The following is a 26,627-nucleotide window of genomic DNA, read 5'->3' as shown; positions in this document are numbered from 1 at the left end:
AGCACCATGTCAGATAGAGAGATTACTGAAAAAGAACAAAATTAAAAAAAAAAAAAAGAAACAATGCATAACCTAAAATCTGGTCCATAGAGAGAGCTAAAATACTGGCTATTTTCATAATAATTATTGATGGATAAAGTCAAACAAATAATGACTGATCTCAAATTTTAATCAAATGTTTAAGACCCTAAAACCTTTGGCAAAGGTGATGGTTATAAAAAGCAAGAGTACAAAAAATGGTCAAAAAAACTTTTGGATCAATTCTTTGAGGATTGTAAATATTTTGCTTCTAATTATAATGATTAATCATATGTTCACAGTACTTTTGTACCTTTCTCAGGTTTTCTAAAAAACATAATAAACATCATTCAATATAATGCATTTGGATAATTCCAATACCAGATATGTATTTATCACCTTTCCTCAAAATTTAGTTAATGATTCAGGTATTAGTACTTGGTTTTTCAAGAAACATTAACAATCTTCAGATTCATATTGTAAAATGAACAAAATGGAGAAATCAACCACCTAAATAATAATAGTAATGTCAATAGTAACAATAGTAATAATAGCTCATATATATAATATCTACTATGTTTCAAGCATAGCTTTTTAATTACTTAACATATACTAGTTTATTTCTCATAGCCTTCTTATGAGACAAGTATTATTTTATTATAATTTTGCAGTCAAATAAGGCACAGAGAGGCTGAGTATCTTGCTAAAAGTTGCACAGTCAGTAAGTGGAAAAGTTAGGATTCACAGGAAGACAATGTAGTTCTAGAGCTTGAACTTATTTATATATTTGTTTTATATTTTATTTCATTTTTTTTCAAATTTTTTATTTAAATTATAGTTAGTTAACATATAGGGTAATATTGGTTTTAGGACTAGAATTTCGTGACTCATCACTTACTTAAAACACTCAGTGCTCATCACAAGTGCCCTTCTTAACACCCATCCCCCATTTAAGCCCATCCCCTGCTCACCTCTCTCCATTAACCTGTTTGTTCTCTACAGTTAAGAGTCTCTTATGGTTTGTTTCCCTCTTTTTTTGCATTTAGCCATATAGTACATAAGTAATTGGAAAATTGTTTATTTTTTTCCTGCAGGTATTTTGATATGCTGAGTGATACCAGCCCCCAAGTGTCTTGTTACATTACGGCACCATCGTATATTCTACAACATCTAGAATGCCGGATAGTTAACAGCATGAGTTCTTTAATAGTGAGCAATAGTGAAGAGTTGGTCAGTAATGTCATCACTGTTGAATGTTCAGATATGGAAAAAAAAATTCCATTTCCAATATGCATTGCAATTCCATTTACTGCACGTTACAGGGGAAATTACAGAGACATCATGGTGAAAATGTCTGACATAAACCTTCAATCAAGTTACCTAACCCCAAATTCCCTGGAAGGAAAGAGAAGAAGTTATAAGGTTGGTAAATCCTTGGCTACATCTACATTTGCTGTTTGACTCCTTTACTAAATATTACCCAAACTACCAGATTGTGTGTATCTATAATTATTCCATTGGTAAAAAATGGAAGCGTTAATTAGATTAACACCAGTGAGTCCACAAAATTTTTGCTATCTTTTCATCTTTATGGTCAAAGAGCAGAAATTATTGGCCAAACTTAAGAATGAAGAACTTGGGTCTAGGACCCAGCAACTGTTGTATTTTCACCTGGCAAACAAAATCAAAATCATGGCTTAATTAGCTTCATGCCTTAGACTACCAATAGACTAACATTTAAATGTGATGGACTCTCTGTCTAAATTTAAGAATGTTGGAATCCCCAGATAATACTAGCTTTATCTTTTATCATTCATGAGTTGGGAAAACGCATTAAAAAAAAAAAAAGATGAACAATTGTGTGTGTGTGTGCATGCCTTGAGATAGTTTTTAAGTCTGTAAATTGTGTTTTGTTCATACACAGAAGACAGTATATGCGGTAGTTAGGATGTGGGTTGTGGAGGAAGATAAGCTGGGTTTGAAATCTGGTTCCTGTACTTCCGTGCTATGTTAGTGTGGATAAATTATGTAACCTTTCCATGACTCAATTTCTTTATCTGAAAAATGAATACAATAATAGTGTCCACCTGATAGGGTCATAGGGATTAAATGAATAAATGCACTTACAGAGATAAAAGGAAGCCTATAAACATGTGTTAGTAGTTAATAAGTTACCATTTTTCATGGTCAACTTATTATAGTAACTCTGAGTTTCTCTATGGTCACAAATTCATATGTTTTGAAAACAGGCTGTAACAGTTATTACACTCAGCATAGAGTTGATGGGAACTAAGGTTAAAGATTCTTCTGTGGGCCACTGAATTTATTTTTAAACAGAATATCTGACTTTTTAGCTTTATGAAAGTTGTCATTATTTGAAGACAAGGGCAAGGAATAAATATTTAAAATTCCACTAAATAAGAAATTCTTTATAATATATCTCTTCTTTTTCTGATTTGTGTCTTTTCTGAGTTACAAACAAGGTTATACAGTAGATTATGAAAGCTAACCCTGTTCTAATTATTTATTCCAATTCATGTCACTGGCATATTTTATATTTAGTCCAGGAAGACTCTATGTCTAATAGTCTGATCTGCATTGCCCTTGACTGTGGCTTTTTAATCTTAAGCAGCGTGTGTGACTGTCATTATAAAAGCAAAAATGGTTGACAGTGCATGGGACTTTCACAAAATGGACAGCAAAATATTTTATAAATGGATCATAAGAGCAAAAAGGAAAACAAAATAAGAGGACCATTGTCTACTGGAAAATATAAAAGCATATACTTTTTATAGTTTTCTAATGGTAGTTATCCCTATTTTTAGCTCAAAAATTTTTAAACTCTGGATTCCTTCCAAAATTTGTGTGGTTCATAGGACATTTAAGAATTCTAATTCTGGAGTCAGATAAACAAACCATCATCAGAGTTCTGTTCCTGACACTCCCCTGCTTAAAAACACTTCCGGTTCCCAGCATCTGCCAAGTAGGCTCTGAATGCACAACCCACTATCAGTTCCGGGAAGAAGACTTTTTTTCTTACCTTTCACCATTTTCCCTTCAGCCAATTAGCTACATTCATCATGCCCTGAATTTTCCCAATGACGGATTCATGAAGTGATATTGTGAAATGTCTTCCTTAGTTTTCAAATGACAGATTATTCTCCATTGCTCCATTGTGACTGTCCCTGAAATGCGCGTGTGTGTGTGTGTGTGTGTGTGTGTGTGTGTGTGTCTGCATGATTATCCACTCAGGCTGGGGCGGAGCAAGGCTGGGGCGAAGCCGGGCTGGTGTTTGGGGAGACATGAATAGACCAAATGACTTTCAAATCTTCGTCTTCATTTTAAGCTTTGGTGATTATATGAGGAGATAATTTTGTTTTCCTTTATGTACTCAGTTCCTTTCCTGTGTGATAAAAAAGCTTGAATACGTGCCTGCATATATGCATTACAAATTTAAATGTCACTATATAAAAATGACACACAAATATCTATTTTCAGTAATTTGTTGTACTGCATGGAGAGAAACAGAGAAAATGAATTTACTAAGAGACTGAATTGTCAGAAGGAAGAATTTGCTGACAGAACAGGTGCTCTAGCTTTTGCATAAACTACCCAAATGATGACGTTTGGGATTCCCTAAAGCAGGGTTGAAGTTTCTGGATAAAGGCCAATATTTAAAGTTTATTCTGGTAAAGGAAGAGAGGATTCCAAAAATAGTTAGTATTTGTGAAAACACTACTTGTGATCATTCACTATACATTTCGGGGGGGATTTAATTTAAATTTTAAAAATATATTTAATTCTCTATTTTCTGTCATGTAGTTCAAATTTGAGAAACTAATATCTACCTCTACTTCATCTCATGAGATCACCACCCTTCGGAGTTAATGGAATCTTTCCCAACTGTGGGAGATTGCAGGGATAGCAGATAGAGTACGTACAGCAGATACTCCCAGAACTGTGCTGTGTTAATGTACTTTCATGTCCTCGATCCATACAGGGAACCTGTGCTGAAGTGAAAGTGTACAAGTTGGGTATCTTTTCTGTTGTGTCTTGTTTAAAGAAAGAGTCCTTCACAGTCACAAAGAAAGGCCTTACTCTTAAGCCAAGCATGGATTCCCGAGTGTCCTTAAATTATCCTCCAGGAGTTTTCAGCTCACCAGTGCTGGTACAATTAAAGGTAAATATTAAAAACTGGAGTTTCGGGGCGCCTGGGTGGCTCAGTGGGTTAAGCCTCTGCCTTCGGCTCAGGTAATGATCTCAGGGTCCTGGAATCGAGCCCCGAAATCGGTCTCTCTGCTCAGCAGGGAGCCTGCTTCCCCCTCACTCTCTACCTGCCTCTCTGCCTGCTTGTGATTTCTGTCTACCAAATAAATAAATAAAATCTTAAAAAAAAACCCCAAAACTGGTCGGTTTCTTTTCATAGATTTTGTGGGCCAGTAAACATGATCCAAAAAGGCTAAAGAAGATACAGCTTTTTAATATGCCAGTAAATGAATTCTTCTCTTACACTTTTAATGACCTAGCATACAGTGTTATTAGTGATAAAGTGATAGTTTAGAGCATAGCAAATCTCATTCTAAAACAAATCCCCGCTGTATTTGAAAACTTTCTTAGCTACTTTTGTGAGTGTTTGTGTGTCTCGTTAATGTTATTTATTGACAAAAACATATGTTGAGTATCTATGATAAAACTGATGCCAGACATTGGGACATTTATGAGTCAAGATTTGCATCTGAGAGGATGACAAACAGGAGGCTAATCAATTAAAATATTTATAATTATGAATATTTATTATGCTTAATTATAAAACAGCCCTTTTTTAGAATGAGGATTTAAAATATACAAACACTATTTGCAAGGTACACACAAGATGTAATGGAGCATGGTTGCATATTTTAGAAGATACACTTTCTCCACATTTCTTGTCTTTACAGCCTGACTTCCCCCTCGCTTGCCTGTTTCACCCAGTTATCGTAAGTAGTTAGCAAGAAAGAAAAAGTAGGGAAAAAAACATATTATGAGCAATTTATCCATATTTTCCATAAACTTGAAATTTTAGAATCATGCTAGCTATTTTTATTAGCCATTCTTATGTGAAAGGAAACAAATAAATATAGTCTTGTTTTTCTAGTTTCTGAAGATCACTTGATCTAACAACAGTTCTAATTAGAAATTATGTAAAATGTGGGAGGTTGGGGCAACCTGAGGGTTTTGAAGGGTCAGGGGTGGGAGGTTGGGGGAACAGGTGGTGGGTAATGGAGAGGGCACGTTTTGCATGGAGCACTGGGTGTTGTGCAAAAAGAATGAATACTGTTACGCTGAAAAAATAAATAAAATGAGAAAAAAAAAATGTCTATTTTGTTTTCTAGGTCATTTTGTTGCCTACAATTAAGAGTGTTTCTCAGTTATTTATAACATAGGACAGGGAACCTAGATTTCAGAAAGACTTTGTGAAAAGGGGTCCAAATGCTGTGTTTTTTATAAATAAATGCAGTGTTGATTCTATCAACAATGCACAAAGAAGTATATAAAACTAGGTTCTATCAAATTTTCAGAAAATTGACTTAGAAGTGTGTTGATACTTTGCATCTTTTGCTATTAGAATATATGAATATATGTATTATTTCCTTATATAGGTTCAGCCAGTTGACCCATCCTTGGTGGCATATCTAAAAACACAGCAAGATACTTCTTACCCGGTAGTGTCCACAAGCCCTCTGATCCATGTTAAGCACCCATCAATACATCCTTTCCAGAAGCCCATCACTGTATTCCTACCTTGTGCTCCACACCCTGATAAAAAGACGCTTGGGTCTGAGATGGATCATAAAAGAACAGCTAGTGCCACGACCAATAGGATCATACCTTTATACCTCAACCGGTGAGTTAAATCTTACTATCTCTGACTTGATGATAAACAAAGAAATGTAAATAATTGAAAAATGTAATTTTATGTCACATACTTAAATATCAGTATTAAAATATTATGAAACATTTTGAGGTGCCTGGTGGCTCAGTGGGAGTAAGCCTCTGCCTCAGGCTTGGGTGGTGATCTCAGAGTCCTGGGATCCAGTCCTGCATCTGGCTCTCTGGTCAGCAGGGAACCTGCTTCCCTCCCACCCCCCACCTGCCTCTATGCCTACTTGTGATCTCTCCTGGTCAAATAAACAAATACATAAAAATCTTGAAAATAATATTATGAAACATTTTAATATAGAATAAAATACTGTGGATTTATAAAAGGTAATAATTTTAGCTGTAACATACCCAAATGTGAGTTATGTGATAAGGCTGATACAGAGGAAGTAAAATTAAATCTTGCTTTCAAAGAAATTATGATATGGTTGATTATAAAGATATGGTATAGTGATTTTAATTTCTATATTTAAGAGTGCACGGGGCGCCTGGGTGGCTCAGAGGGTTAAGTCTCTGCCTTCGGCTCAGGTCATGATCTCAGGGTCCTGGGATCGAGCCCCACATCTGGCTCTCTGCTTGGCAGGAAACCTGCTTCCCCCACCTCTCTCTCTGCCTGCCTCTCTGCCTACTGGTGATCTCTGTCAAATAAATAAATAAAATCTTAAAAAAAAAAAAAAAGAGTTTCTGTAAATGTCAGAAAAGAATTAACCTGAACTTTTCCAAAACAAATTCAATTTGAGTCTGTTTTTCCCATATAGGTAGATTCTTTCCTAATTTTTATAATTAAAATCCCCACTAATAAGAAAAATATGCATATTGAGTTACTAGCTAGAAATGAAATTCAAAAGGACAGGTTAACAACAAATAGGGTAGACACAGAATAATCCTGATCTTAATTCCTATCCTTTCATTTAATACATATTTTCTTTTCCTAATGAAAAACATAGAGGGGAATTTCCTACTCTTCAGTTCTGAAGAAAAAGGGTTTTGTTTTCCTCTGAAAAACTGGAAGAGGGAGAAACAACTTCAGACACTTAATTGAAATGCTAAGTACTATTCATTGAGAAGCTTCTGTGTGCCAGGATTCCTGTGTATATCTTCTTATCCAATCTACCCACCATCTTATTTTCATTTTATTAGTGAGAAGATTGAAACTCAGTATGAGTAAGAACTTGTACAAGTATCTGTATCTACCAAGTGGTGTAATCTTGGATGTACGCACATATCTCTAGATCTACTCATGACTCTGAGTAGCTATCATTTATTTAGTTTGAGGCTGCAAGGCTGGAAATTAAGAAGAGGATTATTTGTCCTTTCCCATCATATTTACAATTTAGGGTACTGGCAATAATAAAACATCAGGTTATGTCTGGGAGAAGAAATTAAACTTTCCCCCATGTTAGATCAGTGAGAGAGGGCATAAAAATATATATGTGATCCAGTGATATGTACTTTTGCTATTTGGGAAATATATATATTTAATATGTTTAATATGTTTAATATATAATATATAATATAATAGTTATTATATTATATTTAATATAATAAATATTATATTTAATAAATTATATAATAAATATACCATAATAAATATAATTATTATATATTATATTATCTCTCTATATATACATATATATATACACAGTTGTAGTTTAGTTAATCCACATTCCTGTGTATCATGGTAAAGTAAGTTTTAAAACCAGAAATATCCTGGAGCTTTCAATTTAAATGTACAGTCTAATAGAGTAAGACATTCTCTTTTAGATATTCCCTGAAATACATATATGTATATTCATAAAGACAAGAACTTAATTCTTAAAATGGATTTTACCAGTAACCTGTTGCTAGAATCTGGTATTTCTACTGTATATAGAGGATGGATGGCAAAGGATTGTTAAAAAATAATTTGTGACTGATACGCACTTTCCATCATAAAACAAAACTGCTTCATTTGCAAGAAAGATGATAGAAAAATAATTTGTCTATCCTTGGTTGTCTATTCCCATAGTTTGAGAAATATAAATTTATCTCTGTAGTACACAGACAATCATCTTCGGGAACTGATTACATCAGTGTTCCTTTGCTCCTCTTTTGGATACTTCCACATCCCTCAGAAATGACAGAGTAGAATGGAGAGAGAAATTAGAGACAGCATTTTTCATTGTCAAAACTGAAATTCCCATAAGTATAGGGATAAGAATAGAGACATTAAGAGCCCTAGTAGAAATCATGCAGATGGTGGCACATTTTCATACACTTAATTGATTCAAAACACTTAAAATCCAGTTATCTCAGGTAGGAAAAGATGACATGTGGTCATCCAGATAAATGAGTCAGTAAAAATGATTAGACACTGAAAATTGATTTCTAAATTATGCACATGGATCTGCTCTCCAGATCTAAATCTCTTAAAGAGATTCAAGTGGTTGCCAAACTGGAAGTGTGTGGATGAATATTTATTCAAGATTAAGGAAAAAAGCCCTACATGGTTTCTTTAGGGGGAGGAAAAAAAACTTAATACCAATCAAAAAGATTCCAAAAGCAGAACAAAACCACAAAAATCAAATTATAGAAATTGGGAAAGAGAACATCATCCTGACATTTCACAGTAACTTGAATAATGAGAATCCCAGTTCCCTGGAGAGTATTATGGGAATCTATTTTGGAAACTTAGTAGTATCCAGTAAGCAAAATTTCTGAGGCAGAAAGCCATCAGGATACACCAGAGCAAGATGAGGACACAGGATGAGATACAAAGATAACAAGCAGAGATGAAAAGGGACCCAGGTATGATAAGGAATCATTTGAAGTGATGTCACCTAATAATTATGGGTACCATCAAAGGAACAACCAAAACAACCATAAAAGAAGCAATAATCAAAGGGATAGTTGAATTTAATTTCTTGATGTTGATTAAAGCCTTGAGTTAGAAAGTGCTGATTGATTACTAGACACAATTATGAAAAAGAAAAAAAGTAACAATGCTTACATAGACATGACTTAGGAAATGGAAATGTACATTTAAAGGAAACAACTCTATAACAACCCATTCAGCAGAAACAGATTAAGTAAAAAGGAATAACATTAGTCTTGCCTCAGTCTCATTCATAAAAGCAAAAAGCAGAAAGGAAAAGTCGATATGGCAAAGGATTACCCAAAAAACCCAAACAAACAAGAAAACAGCATAGGGTATTAAAGGAAAAAGATGATTAAATAAAATAAGCAGTTACATTAAATAGCTTTAAATGGGTTAAATATAATCGATACTATTGTTCATCTTATACAAATCTCTAATACTTTTAACACCATCTATGCTATATTTGAGGTGATTTCCTTAGATTTGTCATGTATTTTACCATTTTTAAAATATTTTACTATTTTTTAAATCAGTTCTTTCAACTGTTCATCTCACTCATTATAATGCTCATTTTTAAAAGTCTATTGCTATATTTTAAAAATCATTTTTCCACGATGCTTTGTTTTTCATTAAGCTTTCCGTTTCTTTCTTTATCCCCTTAATCTTTGTAAACACACTCATTTTATGGTTTCATTCAGATTATTCTATCACCTACCTATTAACATGTTTACTATTATCTATTAGCATGGTATAATCCAGAACACTGTCTATAATGCTGGTTCTCTCCTTAGAAATTCATTTCCAAGTATTGATTACGATTTTTCGTCAGATCAACTTTTCTTCTCCCCTTCCCTCCTGCCCAGAGCTGCTTTGCGTGTTTGTTAATTTCTTGAGCCCATGTTCTAAGAGAGTTTGGTGGTTTTTGTTTCTCATTTCATGGCCACTGCTGCCCTTTTGGGATTCCAGTTTTATGACTGAGTTAGTTCCAGCCAATAGCTAGGGGCTGCATAGAATGTGCCTGCTAATATGTTCACCTCCAGCCCCACACGCCTGGTGTGAATGCATGGTGGGCGGGGCTGTGTGTGTGTGTGGAGGAGACTGATGACCCCGGAAGTATCCGTAGAATCAATTGCTCATGTTCCCTAGGGAGAGAAGGGAATTCTAACTTTTTGAGATTTTTTTAAAAAAGATCTTATTTATTTATTTGAGGGAGAGAGAGTGAGCATGAGTTGGGGGGGGTGGGGAGTGGCTGAAGGAAATGGAGAAGCAGACTCACTGCTGAGCAGGGAGCCCTCTGGGGCTCTATCAAAGGACTTGAAGATCATGACTTGAGACAAAGGCAGCCGCTTACCCTACTGAGGCCCCCAGGTGCCCCTAGTTTTTTGAGATTTTGTTAATTTCCAGACCTAAGGGATTTCCTTTCTGGCTTTTGAGTTCCCCTACCTTGCTCTCTGTGTGTCTGTGTGTTTAAGAAAGAGAGTTTTTGTCCAGCATTTCCATGTAGCAGGAAGATGACCATTTGTCATCAATTCAATTGGCCAAAGTGCAGATGTCTTTTTTTTCTCTGTTTCTTTGCTATAGTATATGAACTTTCTGCTAGAAAATCCTTTTTCCATCCATGTTTACATAAAGAACTCTGGTTTATTCTGTAAGTGGTAGTTCAACTCTTTCCTTATTTGTCAAGACATTCTAAAATCTCGAAGAGGGACTGATTTTTTCTCTCTTTGTGTCAGTCCCATTCTTTCTGCACATCCTATATCATACCATAGTATTATTAAATTCTCTTTTCCATTTAGCATCACTCAGCACAAGTACAACATAGTAGGTGCTCAATAAATGTTGCATGAGTTAAATAAATTAATGAATAAATTTGTGGAAATGTAAATAGTATTAGTAATCCTTCTATTTTTTTAACAATATTAAATTAGTATTTTATAATAGACTCTGTTGTTATTAGCTCTAGATATGGTAGATGCATTTTCTCTATCCAGTGGAGCATAAAACAATAAAATGGGGGTCAGCTGGGTGGCTCAGTAATTAAGTGTCTGTCTTCAGCTAAGGTCATGATCTCAGGATCCTGGGATTGAGCCCTGCATCGGGTTCCCTGCTCAGCAGGGAAGCCTGCTTCTCCTTCTCCCACTCCCCCTGCTTGTATTGTCTCACTGTCTCTCTGCCAAATAAATAAATAAAATCTTAAAAAACAACAACAATAAAATAAACCCTATACCAGCTGTTTGTTTAACATTCTTTCATCAAAGGGTGAAAATAGGTGAACATTTTCTGTGGAAATAGGAATACAATGAAACACTCCATACCTCATTAAATTAAAAAGATAAAAACTAGTTGAGGCCAAAACATAATCTAAATAAAAAGAATTAAATGTCTTTATCACACCACATTCCTTTATGTCTGAATGGTTTCTGGGAAAAAGCCATTTAATTATGAACCAGAAAAGATATCTTGACAGTAATGAAAGGTGACATTAACTTATTTAATAAAAGTTTATTCCATATTATATTAAAAACATTTTAGAGAGTCAAATGGGAAAACATTTTTGTTCATGAAAAATGCTATTTCTGCATAATGTTGTTGGTTTTAAGATGATCTTGTTCAAATGTAACATGTGAGTCATATACGAGAATATTTGTGAAACAGATATGTCATATCACATAAGAATAAAATAGACCAGTCGGTGAAACTACCATGTAACTTAAGAAATCAAAAAGAGATGATCCCCCAGAATAGCCAACACAGGAGACGAACAGAGTTGGAAGAGGAGCAATACCTGATTTTGAGATTTACCTTATAACTGTAGTAATCAACACAGTGTGGTACTAGGGAAAGAATAGGCGAATAGATCAATAGAACCCAATAGAGAGCCCAGAAATAGATCCACATATATATGTATAGTTAACTCATATTTGACAAAGGAAAAAGGCAATGCAATGGAGAAGACAGTCTTCTGAAGAAACAGTGCTAGAACAAGTAGATGTCCACATGCAAAAAACAATGAATCTAGACACAGACCTTACACTATTCACAAAAATTAACCCAACATGGATTATAGACATAATAATAATTATAGACATAAATGTAAAATGCAAAAACTATAAAACTCCTAGAAGATAACGTAAGTGAAAACTTAGATGACCTCGGGTATGGCAATGGCTTTTAGATACAACACTAAAGGCATGATTCCTGATAGAAATAATTCATATGCTGGATATCATGAAATTAAACATTTCTGCTCTGGGAAAGAATATCAAGAAAATAAAATGAGTCACAGATTGGGAGAAAATATTTTCAAAAGACATGTCTGATAAAGGACTGTTTTCCAAAATATATAAAGAACCTTAAAACTTAACAATAAGAAACAAAAAACCTAGTTAAAAAATGGTCCAAAGACCTTAAGAAATACCTCATCAAAGAAGATATATAGTTGGCAAATAAGAATCCGAAAAGATGCTCTATATATGTCATCACTGAGATACAAATTAAAGCAAAAATGATACATCAATACACATCTTAATGGATGGCCAAAATCCAGAATACTGACAACCTTAAATACTGGTGAGGTTGTGGAGCAGCAGGAATTCTTATTCATTGCTGGTGGGAATTCAAAATAGTACAGCTGGAAAACTGTTGGTTTCTTACAAAACTAAACATACTCTTCTCCTAAGCACTTCTTGTTATTTATCCAGAAAAGTTGAAAACATGTCAACACAAACACCTGCATAATTTATTCATAATTTATTTATTCATAATTGTCAAACATGGAGGTAACCAAGATGTCCTTCAGTGGATGAATGGATAGATAACATCCACAGTAGAAAATTATTCAGTACCAAAAAGAAATGAGCTATGAAGCCAAAAAAGACATGGAGGAATTTTAAATGTATATTACTAAGTGAAAGAAGTCGGTCTGAAAAGTCTACATGATACGTACTGTATGACGTTTTGGAAAAGGCAAAACCATGGAGACAGTAAAAAGATTAGCGTTTGTCAGAGGTTGGAGTGAAAGAGAGACAAATAGGCAGAGTACGGAAGATTCTTAGGGAGGTGAAAATACTCTGCATGGTAATATGATGATGGGTACATGTCATTCTACATTTGTTCGAACCTACGGAATATACAACACAAAGAGTGAACTCTGAGGTAGACTGTGGACTTTGGATGATTACGCTGTGTAAGTGTAAGTCCATGAATTATAACAAAGATGCCACTTTGATGGGGGGTATTGATAGTATATTAGGTATGCATATGCGGGGGTAGGAGATAAATAGGGAATCTCTGTACCTTCTTCTCAATTTTTTTTTTAAGATTTTATTTATTTATTTGACAGATAGAGATCACAAGTAGGGAGAGAGGCAGGCAGAGAGAGAGGAGGAAGCAGGCTCCCTGCCAAGCAGAGAGCCCGATGCGGGGCTCGATCCCAGGACCCTGGGATCATGACCTGAGCGAAAGGCAGAGGCTTTAACCCACTGAGCCACCCAGGTGCCCCCTTCCTCTCAATTTTGCTGTAAGCCTAAAACTGCTATAGAAAAAAAGAAACTCTCCTTGAAAAGTTCCCAGCAATGTCTATTTCTACTTGTGGAACATTGGAATAGATCTTTTTTTTTTTTTTTTTTTTTATCTTGGGAAAAATCTTCTGAGTATCTTTTAATTTTGTGGCATTAAGGCATTTATCTCAGAGCAATGTATTGGGGGTACTGTTAGACCTGGGAAGGGCAGTCTGGAGTGCACATCTGCTGCTTTGTCTACCCAGACACGTTATTTTTGGGGGAATTGTATTACAAATTCTGGAAATTGTTTTTTCCATCTATGTGAACATAATGGGATTTTTCATGTTTTTCTATGTCCCTGTTAATTATAATTGAACAATCGAACATAAATAGGCCAATTATAATTCCATTAATGCCTGGAATTTTGATACAGAAAATGTCCTTAAGAAATAGCAAGGTCACTTTGCTTAGAGGACCGCTTTCAATATTTCCTGGAGAGCTGGTTTGGTGTTTGCAAATTCTTTCAGTTTTTGTTTGTCCTGGAAGCTTTTGATCTCTTCTTCTATTTTCAATGATAGCCTAGCTGGATAGAGTATTCTTGGCTGCATGTTTTTCTCGTTGAGTGCTCTGAATATATCATGCCAGCTCTTCCTGGCCTGCCAGGTCTCTGTGGATAAGTCTGCTGCCAATCTAATATTTTTACCATTGTATGTTACAGACTTCTTTTCTCGGGCTGCTTTCAGGATTTTCTCTTTGTCACTAAGACTTGTCAATTTTACTATTAGGTGATGGGGTGTGGACCTATTCTTGTTGACTTTGAGGGGGGTTCTCTGCATCTCCTGGATTTTGATGCTTGTTCCCTTTGCCATATTAGGGAAATTCTCTCCAATGATTCTCTCCAATAGACCTTCTGCTCCCCTCTCTGTTTCTTCTTCTTCTGGAATCCCAATTATTCTAATGTTGTTTCGTCTTATGGTGTCACTTATCTCTCGAATTCTCCCCTCATGGTCCAGTAGCTGTTTGTCCCTCTTTTGCTCGGCTTCCTTATTCTCTGTCATTTGGTCTTCTATATCACTAATTCTTTCTTCTGCCTCATTGATCCTAGCAGTGAGAGCCTCCATTTTTGATTGCACCTCATTAATAGCTTTTTTGATTTCAACTTGGTTAGATTTTAGTTCTTTAATTTCTCCAGAAAGGGCTTTAATATCTCCAGAGAGGGTTTCTCTAATATCTTCCATGCCTTTTTCGAGCCCGGCTAGAATGTTCAGAATCGTCATTCTGAACTCTTGATCTGACATAGTACCAATGTCTGTGTTGATTAGGTCCCTAGCCTTCGGTACTGTCTCTTGTTCTTTTGTTTGTGGTGATTTTTTCCGCCTTGTCATTTTGTCCAGATAAGAGGATATGAAGGAGCAAATAAACTACTAATAGGGTGGCAAAGACCCCGGAAAAATGCGCTGTAACCAAATCAGAAGAGACCCCAAATTGTGGGGGGGAGAAAGGGGATAAAAAACAGTTTCTAACCAGTAAGGAGATTGAAACAGTCATCAAAAATCTCCAAACAAACAACAGCCCAGGGCCAGATGGCTTCCCAGGGGAATTCTACCAAACATTTAAAGAAGAACTCATTCCTATTCTCCTGAAACTGTTCCAAAAAATAGAAATGGAAGGAAAACTTCCAAACTCATTCTATGAGGCCAGCATCACCTTGATCCCAAAACCAGACAAGGATCCCACCAAAAAAGAGAACTACAGACCAATATCCTTGATGAACACAGACGCAAAAATTCTCGCCAAAATACTAGCCAATAGGATTCAACAGTACATTAAAAGGATTATTCACCACGATCAAGTGGGATTTATTCCAGGGCTGCAGGGTTGGTTCAACATCCGCAAATCAATCAATGTGATAGAACACATTAATAAAAGAAAGAACAAGAACCATATGATACTCTCAATAGATGCTGAAAAAGCATTTGACAAAGTACAGCATCCCTTCCTGATCAAAACTCTTCAAAGTGTAGGGATAGAGGGCACATACCTCAATATTATCAAAGCCATCTATGAAAAACCCACCGCAAATATCATTCTCAATGGAGAAAAACTGAAAGCTTTTCCATTAAGGTCAGGAACACGGCAGGGATGTCCATTATCACCACTGCTATTCAACATAGTATTAGAAGTCCTAGCCTCAGCAATCAGACAACAAAAAGAAATTAAAGGCATCCAAATTCGTAAAGAGGAAGTCAAACTATCACTCTTCGCAGATGATATGATACTATATGTGGAAAACCCAAAAGACTCCACTCCAAAACTGCTAGAACTTGTACAGGAATTCAGTAAAGTGTCAGGATATAAAATCAATGCACAGAAATCAGTTGCATTTCTGTACACCAACAACAAGACTGAAGAAAGAGAAATTAAGGAGTCAATCCCATTCACAATTGTACCCAAAACTATAAGATACCTAGGAATAAACCTAACCAAAGAGACTAAGAATCTATACACAGAAAATTATACTCATGAAAGAAATTGAGGAAGACACAAAAAAATGGAAAAATGTTCCATGCTCCTGGATTGGAAGAATAAATATTGTGAAAATGTCTATGCTACCTAAAGCAATCTACACATTTAATGCAATCCCTATCAAAATACCATCCATTTTTTTCAAAGAAATGGAACAAATGATCCTAAAATTTATATGGAACCAGAAAAGACCTCGAATAGCCAAAGGAATATTGAAGAACAAAGCCAAAGTTGGTGGCATCACAATTCCGTACTTCAAGCTCTATTACAAAGCTGTCATCATCAAGACAGCATGGTACTGGCACAAAAACAGACACATAGATCAGTGGAACAGAATAGAGAGCCCAGAAATCGACCCTCAACTCTATGGCCAACTCATCTTCGACAAAGCAGGAAAGAATGTCCAATGGAAAAAAGACAGCCTCTTCAATAAATGGTGCTGGGAAAATTGGACAGCCACATGCAGAAAAATGAAATTGGACCACTTCCTTACACCACACACGAAAATAGACTCCAAATGGATGAAGGACCTCAATGTGAGAAAGGAATCCATCAAAATCCTTGAGGAGAATGCAGGCAGCAACCTCTTCGACCTCAGCCGCAGCAACATCTTCCTGGGAACAACGGCAAAGGCAAGGGAAGCAAGGGCAAAAATGAACTATTGGGATTTCATCAAGATCAAAAGCTTTTGCACAGCAAAGGAAACAGTTAACAAAACCAAAAGACAACTGACAGAATGGGAGAAGATATTTGCAAACGACATATCAGATAAAGGGCTAGTATCCAAAATCTATAAGGAACTTAGCAAACTCAACACCCAAAGAACAAACAATCCAATCAAGAAATGGGCAGAGGACATGAACAGACATTTCTGCAAAGAAGACATCCAGATGGCCAACAGACACATGAAAAAGTGCTCCACGTCACTCGGCATCAGGGAAATACAAATCAAAACCACAATGAGATATCACCTCACACCAGTCAGAATGGCTAAAATTAACAAGTCAGGAAATGACAGATGCTGGAGAGGATGTGGAGAAAGGGGAACCCTCCTCCACTGTTGGTGGGAATGCAAGCTGGTCCAACCACTCTGGAAAACAGCATGGAGGTTCCTCAAAATGTTGAAAATAGAACTACCCTATGACCCAGCAATTGCACTACTGGGTATTTACCCTAAAGATACAAACATAGTGATCCGAAGGGGCACGTGTACCCGAATGTTTATAGCAGCAATGTCTACAATAGCCAGACTATGGAAAGAACCTAGATGTCCATCAACAGATGAATGGATCAAGAAGATGTGGTATATATACACAATGGAATACTATGCAGCCATCAAAAGAAATGAAATCTTGCCATTTGCGACGACGTGGATGGAACTAGAGCGTATCATGCTTAGTGAAATAAGTCAATCGGAGAAAGACAACTATCATATGATCTCCCTGATATGAGGACATGGAGAAGCAACATGGGGGGGTAGGGGGATAGGAGAAGAATAAATGAAACGAGATGGGATTGGGAGGGAGACAAACCATAAATGACTCTTAATCTCACAAAACAAACTGGGGGTTGCTGGGGGGAGGTGGGATTGGGAGAGGGGGAGCGGGCTATGGACATTGGGGAGGGGAGGCGAACCATAAGAGACTATGGACTCTGAAAAACAACCTGAGGGTTTTGAAGGGTCAGGAGTGGGAGGTTGGGGGAACAGGTGGTGGGTAATGGGGAGGGCACGTTTTGCATGGAGCACTGGGTGTTGTGCAAAAAGAATGAATACTGTTACGCTGAAAAAATAAATAAAATGGGAAAAAAAAAAAAAGAGTAAAAAAAAAAAAAAAAGAAAAGAAATAGCAAGGTCAATTATTCTTGAATAAACAAACTGATTTAATAAAGGTTGATTATGTTTTAAGGATCTCTTAATACATCAGAATGTCTCATGGAGTGTGAGCAGGTGCTATTCACTATTAGGCAATACTAGACATGAAAGTCTGCTAATAGCATATATACAAGGAAGGGTTTATTTGCAGAGTTGTCAGGAATAGCTGGGGTAAGCAAGGATGCTGCCAAATCATTTAATTTCAAGATGAGGTATATGCATTATCACATTAAAGTCTAAATTTGAAATCATGGATGTGTTAACTAGCTTTACTACAACAATCATTTTACAACATATACATGTATTAAATCATCACATTGTACACCTTCTATGATATGTCAGTTATATCTCAATAAAGATGGAAAAAATGAAATCTAATTTTGATCTTTATGTCATTAAGGATTTTTTATTTTTATTTTAAGTGTCAGAAAAGGAAACTCAAAATTTTAAGGAGAAAGAAATTCTTTGGTTCATGTAAATAAAGTCTTGGGATATGTTTATCTTTACATTTCCTCTTAAACTAGAAAGTACTTAGCCTCTCTCTTCTCTTTCTGCCTTTCTCTGTGCCAATTTCATTCTCTGACATTCTCTTGTTCCTCATGCTGGCAATAGCTACATCTTGATAACTCCATGTCCAGTGGAAAACGGGAAGCTTCCCCATGGATATGCATAAAGGCCCTGAGAATTATTCTTACTCTAAATCAATTACAAACCCATCCCTGAACAGATCACTGGGACCAGAAGGATGATGCACTATACAGGGCAGGCTAGGTTACGTTATGGCATATTAACAAAAACCTGAATTCCCAAGGGCCGGTTATAATCTTTATATCTCACACATGCTGTGTTGTCATCAAAGGCAGGCTGCTCCTTGGTTATCCTTACTCCAGGACTCTGGCTGAAAGGCAGCCACTTTCTGGCTGCTGTCAAGTAGCAGGAGAAAAAGCTTTGGATAGATTCACATGAGCAATTAAATGCTTGGTCTCCAAGTGACATTCACCGTTTATTAACCACAATTAGTCATATAGCCCCACTGAACCACAGGGGACAGGAAGTGCAGTTCACTCTGGAAAATGGTATGGAGGTTCCTCAAAAAGTTGAAAATAAAATTACACTATGACCCAGCAATTGCACTACTGGATATTTACCTGAAAGATACAAATGTAGTGATCCGAAGGGGCATCTGCACCCTAGTGTTTACAGCAACAATGTCCACAATAGCCAAACCATGGAAAGAGCCCAGATGTCCTTTTACAGATGAATGGATAAAGAATATGTGATATATATATATATATAGAGAGAGAGAGACAGACAGACAGACAGACAGACACATATGCAATGGAATATTATGCAGCTCTCAAAAATGAAATCTTGCCATTTGCAACAACATGGATGGGACTACAGTGTATTATGCTAAGCGAAATAAGTCAATCAGAGAAAATCAATTATCATATGAGCTCACTGATATCTGGAATTGGAGAAATAAGGCAGAGGATTATAGGGGAAGAGAGGGAAAAAATGAAACAGGATGAAACCAGAGAGGGAGACAAACCATAAGAGACTCTTAATCATAGGAAACAAACTGAGGGTGGCTGGAGGGCTGTGGGGTGGAGGGATGGGGTAACTGGGAGATGGACATTGGGGAGAGTATGTGTTGTAATGGGCACTGGGTATTATATAAGACTGACGAATCAAAGCCTAGCATCCCTGAAATGAATAAACAATTATATGTTAATTAATCAAACTTAAATTTAAAAATAATTTTAAAAAAGGAAAGGCAGTCCTATCATATGATCAGAATGGGGGAAAACTGGATTTTTTCCCTAACTGTATTAATGAATGCCAAATGCACTATTTAGCTCGGGTTTTACATCCACCTTGACCTGGGAGTAGCACCATTTCCACTACAGCGAAGAATCTATAGGTCCCCACAAAAATTTAAGGCATTGGTAGAAAAAAAAAGTAAGAATCGTCTTCAGAAAAAGAAATCAATAATACATTTCTTTAAGCCAGTTTCTAGTAAATGGTCAAAGTTTTGGATTCACTTTGAGTGTATCTTCCTGTGTTAAAAAATTATTAACTTTGAAGGATTACAAAATTCACTGTATTTGTAGTTTTTAAACAAAACCCAAAAACTAAATGCCATTTCTTCACTATCTTCCTTATTTTAAACTAGTTGATTCCCTGAAGGAATCAGAAGAGTCTAAAGTTTTCAGAGTGGACATTTTAAATATGATTTAGTCACTAACTTATGGGTCATAAAACAGCTCAACTTGTAACACTAAGGTAGATTTAAAGCCATAACTAATTATTTTTTTAAGGTTTTATTTATTTATGTGAGAAAGAGTGAGTGAAAGAGAGCATGAGAGCAGAGTAGGGACAGAGGGAGAAGTAGACTCCCCACTGAGCAGGGAACCTAATGCAGGGCTCGATCCTGGGACTCTGGGATCATGACCTGAGTCGAGGGCAGATGCTCAACCGGCTGAGTCACCAGACACTTCCAACCGTAACTAATTCTATTCACAAATAAAGATGTGGGATTCACATTTGTGTCTTCATTCTTAGTAGCTAGCTAAAATGGTTCTGAAACCCTCATGAATAGTAGCATCATTAGACAATTTTCCCCACTCCAAGATGGTCAGTATCAAGGACTTCTTCCTCAGTGAGTAATATAAACCCATTTAAGTGAATTCAGGAAAAGAAAAGTTTATTTTAAGACTACCCATTCCATCTCTAGGACTACATCAATTCTTTCATTGTGATGTTTCTCCTTTTCTCTTTTAGCGTCTCCTCTATTTTTCCTTTCTTACTAATCTCTGTGATTATTATTTTCATAATCCAGGGCAGCGTAGCTAAAAGACAACATGACAAGTTATAATCTCTGAGCCCCTCTTAGACAAATTCCAAAGAAAAAGGATAAAATTTTTTTCAGTGCTGAAAATTGGTCTACTGTGAGTTAGTCCAGCTCTGGCTGATGGAAGGTAGCACATGATACATACAACTGCCCCTTTTAGGGGATCTGAGTGGAGCAGGTTGAAAAGGAAGGAGCACTGTACAAGAAAGCTAATTTCTATGTCTGCTGTAGGAAGTAGGATGGGAATATTTTTTTTTTACGATGAGAATATTAAAGACATTAATGCTTAGTACGATTATAAGTGCTTTACAAATACCGATTTCATTCCATGATGTAGATACTGATGTTACTCTCATACTATAAGGAAATAATAAGGAAATAATAAGGAAACAGTGATACAGAGAGAACAAATATCTTGCCCATGGTTAGATAGTTAATAAGATGCAGATTCACCCACGATTTGAAAGTAGAAAGTCTTGCTCCCAAGTCTGTGGTCTTACCTATCAGGCACCTCTACTAATCTGGCTCTTCTAAGGCATCTGTACTTACCAGCAAGTTTATTCATGTTTTGGGGTTTTCCCTTAACTCTTTTGTCAGTAATAAAATGCTTCTTGTTCTCCAAAGCTCACCACAATACTAACCTTTCCACTTTGCAAGCGTCCCTGAGCCTTTCCTTCTGCTCTAAGCCATCCTGCACATTCCCTTAATTACCACACTGATCACCTTGTCCTGTGTTTGGATAATGCTGTAATCCTGTGAGCTTCTGCAAAGCAAGGGCTGTATATTTCTTATCTTTGTATTCCTGGTGCCTAGCATAATTACTGGCCCATAGAATACCACAATGTATTGTTGTTGAATTATTTGCTTAATGAAAGAATGAATGCATTAAATAAGATTTATGCCACGCAAATTTTACCAGTCTTTCTTCTGCTACCATTATATAGGACAAAAAGCGCTTCCCCAAGAAAACCTGGCAACAATGCCTGTGAATCTTTGAGACTACTGGGATTCAGAAGCTGCGACAGTGATTGGTTTGGTCTGGATGATGTGGTGGTGAGAAACATGCAGAGTGGCTTGGTAGCATTTGAATTGTGTGAACATTTAGAGAGGTAATACAATGGTAATTACTAAAAGTTGATGATACTATATTCTGATGATTTACAATTGATATTTATAGAAATGGAACTATAGGATTCAATTTTTTATTCTTCAAATAAGAGTATCAATGGTCCTTCAGGGTGTGCTTCAAACGTTGGCCGGGATTGATATGAATACGCTGTCTATAATTTCATTCATGAGAGTTTCATAAGTGCTTTTGGAAAGCCCTCATAACTTAGATGTATTGTTTAAGGTTTCTTTTAACTCCCAAATAGTTGTTTTTTTTTTTTTAAAAATATTTATTTGACAGAGAGAAATCACAACTAGGCAGAGAGGCAGGCAGAGAGAGAGGAGGAAGCAGGCTCCCTGCGGAGCAGAGAGCCAGACGTGGGGCTCGATCCCAGGACCCTGGGATCATGACCTGAGCCGAAGGCAGAGGCTTTAACCCCCTGAGCCACCCAGGCGCCCCAACTCCCAAATAGTTTTAAAATAGCATCTTTATTTATGAAATTCCATAAAGACAGTAATTTGTTGTTCCTACTATGCTCATCTCATAACTGTGTATATGTAAACTGATTCGTTATTTCTGTGTCCTCATTTTGCTTTCTCATTTCCATGTTTTCTAGACAGTTCATTATGAAAAGGGTTTTAGACAGTTTTAAAGCTCGTGAGAAGCAGACACTCTTAAAGAGAAGGCAATCCTATGGCTAAAGATTGCTTTTGTTTTAAAATGGAAGATCTTACCTTTACAATTGTCTTGGGTCAGAAACAGTCTAAGATGAGAATTTATTGATTTATTGAAGGAGAACCCTTAGGTGAATCTTGTAAGGCAATGAAAGAAACAACTAGGGCAAAGGAATAAGATCGGAAAACCTCTGGTTTCAGTAGAAGTTTTACCTCAGCCTGATACCTCAGGGAAGCTCTGGAGCATGAGGATCAAGAAAGATAGCTTTATACCCCTGCATCAGTCAGTCCTTGTCTGCGGGTGCAGGGATGTTCTGGCTGAGCGGGCTCCTGTAGGGTAATTCTCTGGAGAAGAGTCGGGAGAAATGTGTGAAAGGGTCATGATCCAGCCCAGAGAAAGGCGTATTTATTAGTCTGCCAGGCTGCCCTAATACAGTCCCACAAACTAGGTGGCTTTGACAACAGGAACGTATTGGCTCATCATTCTAGAGGCTAGAAGTCCAAGATCAAGTTGTTAGCAAGTTTCCTTCCTTCTGAGGACTGTGAGGAAGGATCTGTTCCAGGTCTCTTTCCTTGGCTTGTAGATGGCCATTGTCATGTTCACATGGCTTTCCCTGTGTATGCATAGTTCTATGTCCAGATTTCCCCTTTTTATGACACCAGTCATATTGGGTTAGGATATACCTACTGACTTCACGTTAACTTGATTACCTCTGTCAAGACCCTACCTCAAAATAAAGTCACATTCTAAGGAACTGGGGGTTAGGCCTCCAACATATGAATTTGGGTAGAGGGGATAAAATTCAACGCACAACAGGGTCCATGCATAACCATCCTTACCACACAGAGACAGAGATGAAATGTTTAATCCCCACTTAATTATGACCTGTATTCTTTGTCCCATTGGTAGTAAATGGATGACCTTGATTATCCTTCTCTTCCTAGTTTGAAGTAATGCTCTTTGGTAATGCTAGTTAAAATATAATTTAATATGCTGCCATATTTAGAGCTGATCTGATGCTGGACAATTGCTTCATCTATGAACATCTGTTTAGATCCAGGTTTGGTTTGAACATTTTCCGGGCTGCCAAGAGTTGCATGAACGTCATTCACGAATCTAACTATTGGGTTTTCAGCATGCTTGATTTTGAAGAATGTTGGATGGGATTGGCTCTTTCCTTGGGTGTTATGTGTTATGAGTATATCTTTGACGTAGCAGGTGGCCCTTACATCAGGCATCTTTGCTCCCACGCAGGTTTGTTGTGCTTCATCTTTCTTCCAACGTGGAAAACAGCCATTTGGTTTCGTTTGTGAAAGCTCTGGAGGAGGCCATGCTCAGCACCATGGCCTGTGCTGTACTGTGCCACCAGAAAGACAACCCCGGGAGAGTAGTTATCCTTGTGGTGCCCTCTAAAGATTTAAGCCAGGTGCTTCGGGGCTTGCGCTTGGAAGCGTTCAGTGGTCCCCCGGAGCCATCGCGTCCCTTCCAAGTAAAAGAAGGAGACCAGCTTCTTTTAAGATTTACTGGAAATATCTTTGCTTCAAGTAAGTATAAAGACACCTTGTTGCACTCTCTATGGGCTAACAGCTATAAATGTCAGAAAGAATTTGTTAAACTTGTAGGACTGAGGACACTTCTGGAAAACTGAGAGGAGACTTTTAAAAAGTGGGAAGAGGAAAACACTTATTTGCTTCTTCCTTTCCGGTCTTTTCTCTTATGAGGGGATGCATGATCCTTACAGACAGACACTAAGTGACACTCTTCTAGGAATAGTCTTCTCCAGGATTACTGAGTCCAAGCTAGAATCATCTCTCTCACACAACGGGCAGTTACCTCCTAAATACTCCTCTGCTTCCACTGTTAGCCGTGTAAAATCTAATCCCACACAGGAACAAGTGTGACCGTTTAGAACTATAAATCATACTTTATTGCCCCATCATTAAAACCTTACAGTTATCTCTTAATTTACTTTAAATAATAACTAAACTCTTTCTGATGTCCTGTGAAGAATCTAATCTGGGATCAGTAGATTCCCAAGAGATGTGTGCACAGAACTGTATTCCAGTATAATTATCTTATTTATACTTCCACTTACTTCATTTTATATATTTAAAAGACTACTCTGAGAAGCAATCAATAGGTTTCTCAATAGGTTTCACCAAGTTCCAAAAGGGTCCATGGCACAAAAGTGGTTAAGAACCTCTCTGATCTAGATGACACCCTGCTTACCTCTCACCCTCATATTTATCTGGTGCTTTTTTGCTTCCATTATAAATCTTACCACAACTTGAAATTATTTTATTTATTCGCTTATGTTTCATTCACATACTTGTGCTCTTCACTGGAATGTAAATTTCATGAGGATGATGACTATGTCTTCCCGTGTACCCCTGAGCCTGGTACATCGAAAGTCCGGTACATCAAGAACTTTCAATAGGTATGCAGTGAATGAGGGAATATATGACAATACTAAGAAAAACAAACAATGCAAATGAATATGAGAAGTTTCAGGATAATGGGGAGAGATGTGGGGGAATAGATAAGAAAAAGAGGTAAAAACAGACCAGTGGAACAGAATAGAGAGCCCAGATATGGACCCTCAACTCTATGGTCAAATAATCTTCAACAAAGCAGGAAAAAATATACATTGGAAAAAGGACAGTCTCTTCAATAAATGGTGCTGGGAAAATTGGACAGCTATATGTAGAAGAATGAGACTCAACCATTCTCTTACACCATACACAAGGATAAACTTGAAATGGATAAAAGACCTCAATGTGATGCAGGAATCTATCAAAATCCTAGAGGAAAGCATAGGCAATAACCTCTTTGACATCAGTCACAGCAACTTCTTTCAAGACATGTCTCCAAAGGCAACGGAAACAAAAATGAAAATGAACTTTTGGGACTTCATCAAGATCAAAAGTTTCTGCACAGCAAAGGAAACAGACAACAAAACAAAGAGGAAATCCATGGAATGGGAGAAGATATTTGCAAATGACACTACAGAACAAGGGCTGATATCCAAGATCTATAAAGAACTCCTCAAGCTCAATACACACAAAACAGATAATCATATCAAAAAATGGGCAGAAGACATGAACATACACTTCTCCAAAGAAGACATACAAATGGCTAACAGACACATGAAAAAATGTTCTTCATCGTTAGCCATCAGGGAGATTCAAATCAAAAACACGTTGAGATACCACCTTACACCAGTTAGAATGGCCCAAATGAACAAGACAGTAAAAAAACAAGTGTTGGAGGGGATGTGGAGAAAGGGGAACCCTCTTACACTGTTGGTGGGAATGCAAGTTGGTGCAGCCACTTTGGAAAACAGTGTGCAGATTCCTTAAGAAATTAAAAATAGAGCTACCCTAGGACCCTGCAATTGCACTACTGGGTATTTACCCCAAAATACAGATGTAGTGAAAAATAGGGACACCTGTACCCCAATGTTCAGCAGCAATGGCCACAGTTGCCAAACTGTGGAAAGAAACAAGATGCCCTTCAGCGGATGAATGGATAAAGAAGATATGGTCCATATAGACAATGGAGTATTATGTCTCCATCAGAAAGGATAAATACCCAACTTTTATATCAACATAGATGGGACTGGAAGAGATTATGCTGAGTGAAATAAGTCAAGCAGAAAGAGTCAAGTATCATATGGTTTCACTTACTTGTGGAGCATAACGAATAACACGGAGGGCATGGGGAGATGGAGAGGAGAAGTGAGATGGGGGAAATCGGAGGGGGAGACAAACCATGAGAGACTGTGGACTCTGAGAAACAAACTGAGGGTTTTGGAGGCAGGGGGTGGGGATATGGGTGAGCCCGGTGGTGAGTATTAAGGAGGGCATGGATTGCATGGGGAGCACTGGGTGTGGTGCATAAACAATGAATGTTGGAACACTGAAAAGAAATAAAATAAAATAAAATGGGAAAAAAAGAAGATGAAGAGAATGAGAAAAGGAAGAAAAAGGAGAACACAAAGAGAAAACAGCTATATGAGAGAAGAGATAAAAAGTTTTTTGGAGAAGTTGCCATCCCAGCAATTTCTTTTTACTAATTCAACCACTTCCCCTCTGTAACTTCTCTCCTTGATGTGGAATAGAATCTAATAGGTCTGTTTGCAAAAGTGAGGGGTAGGGGAAAAGTCAGGCATGGGTTTTATGGGGATTTCTGGCCCAGGAATCTTGTGATAGACTCGAAGTAATTTAAGTTCACATATATAAGTTCACTTATAAATTGATAGAGATCTCATCGATTTTTAATGATGCTTATTTTCT

At 37.0% G+C, this 26,627-nt stretch overlaps 1 protein-coding gene across 1 annotated transcript in view; it reads left to right on the top strand.

The window, feature by feature from the left end:
• The window catches only part of DTHD1 (death domain containing 1), a 70,335-nt gene that overhangs the window by 5,531 nt on the left and 38,177 nt on the right, over positions 1-26,627 (top strand). Inside the window, exons 3-7 of the mRNA XM_045998227.1 lie at positions 1,113-1,440; positions 4,019-4,198; positions 5,658-5,902; positions 21,494-21,658; positions 23,587-23,876. Coding sequence (XP_045854183.1) covers positions 1,113-1,440; positions 4,019-4,198; positions 5,658-5,902; positions 21,494-21,658; positions 23,587-23,876 — 1,208 coding nt within the window. The remainder of the gene's footprint in view (positions 1-1,112; positions 1,441-4,018; positions 4,199-5,657; positions 5,903-21,493; positions 21,659-23,586; positions 23,877-26,627) is intronic.

This window comes from Meles meles, chromosome 2 (assembly GCF_922984935.1).
Source record: "Meles meles chromosome 2, mMelMel3.1 paternal haplotype, whole genome shotgun sequence".
Classification (NCBI taxonomy): Eukaryota; Metazoa; Chordata; class Mammalia; order Carnivora; family Mustelidae; genus Meles; species Meles meles.
The sequence above is the reverse complement of the archived record's forward strand: the minus strand, read 5'-3'. Positions and strand labels throughout refer to the sequence as shown.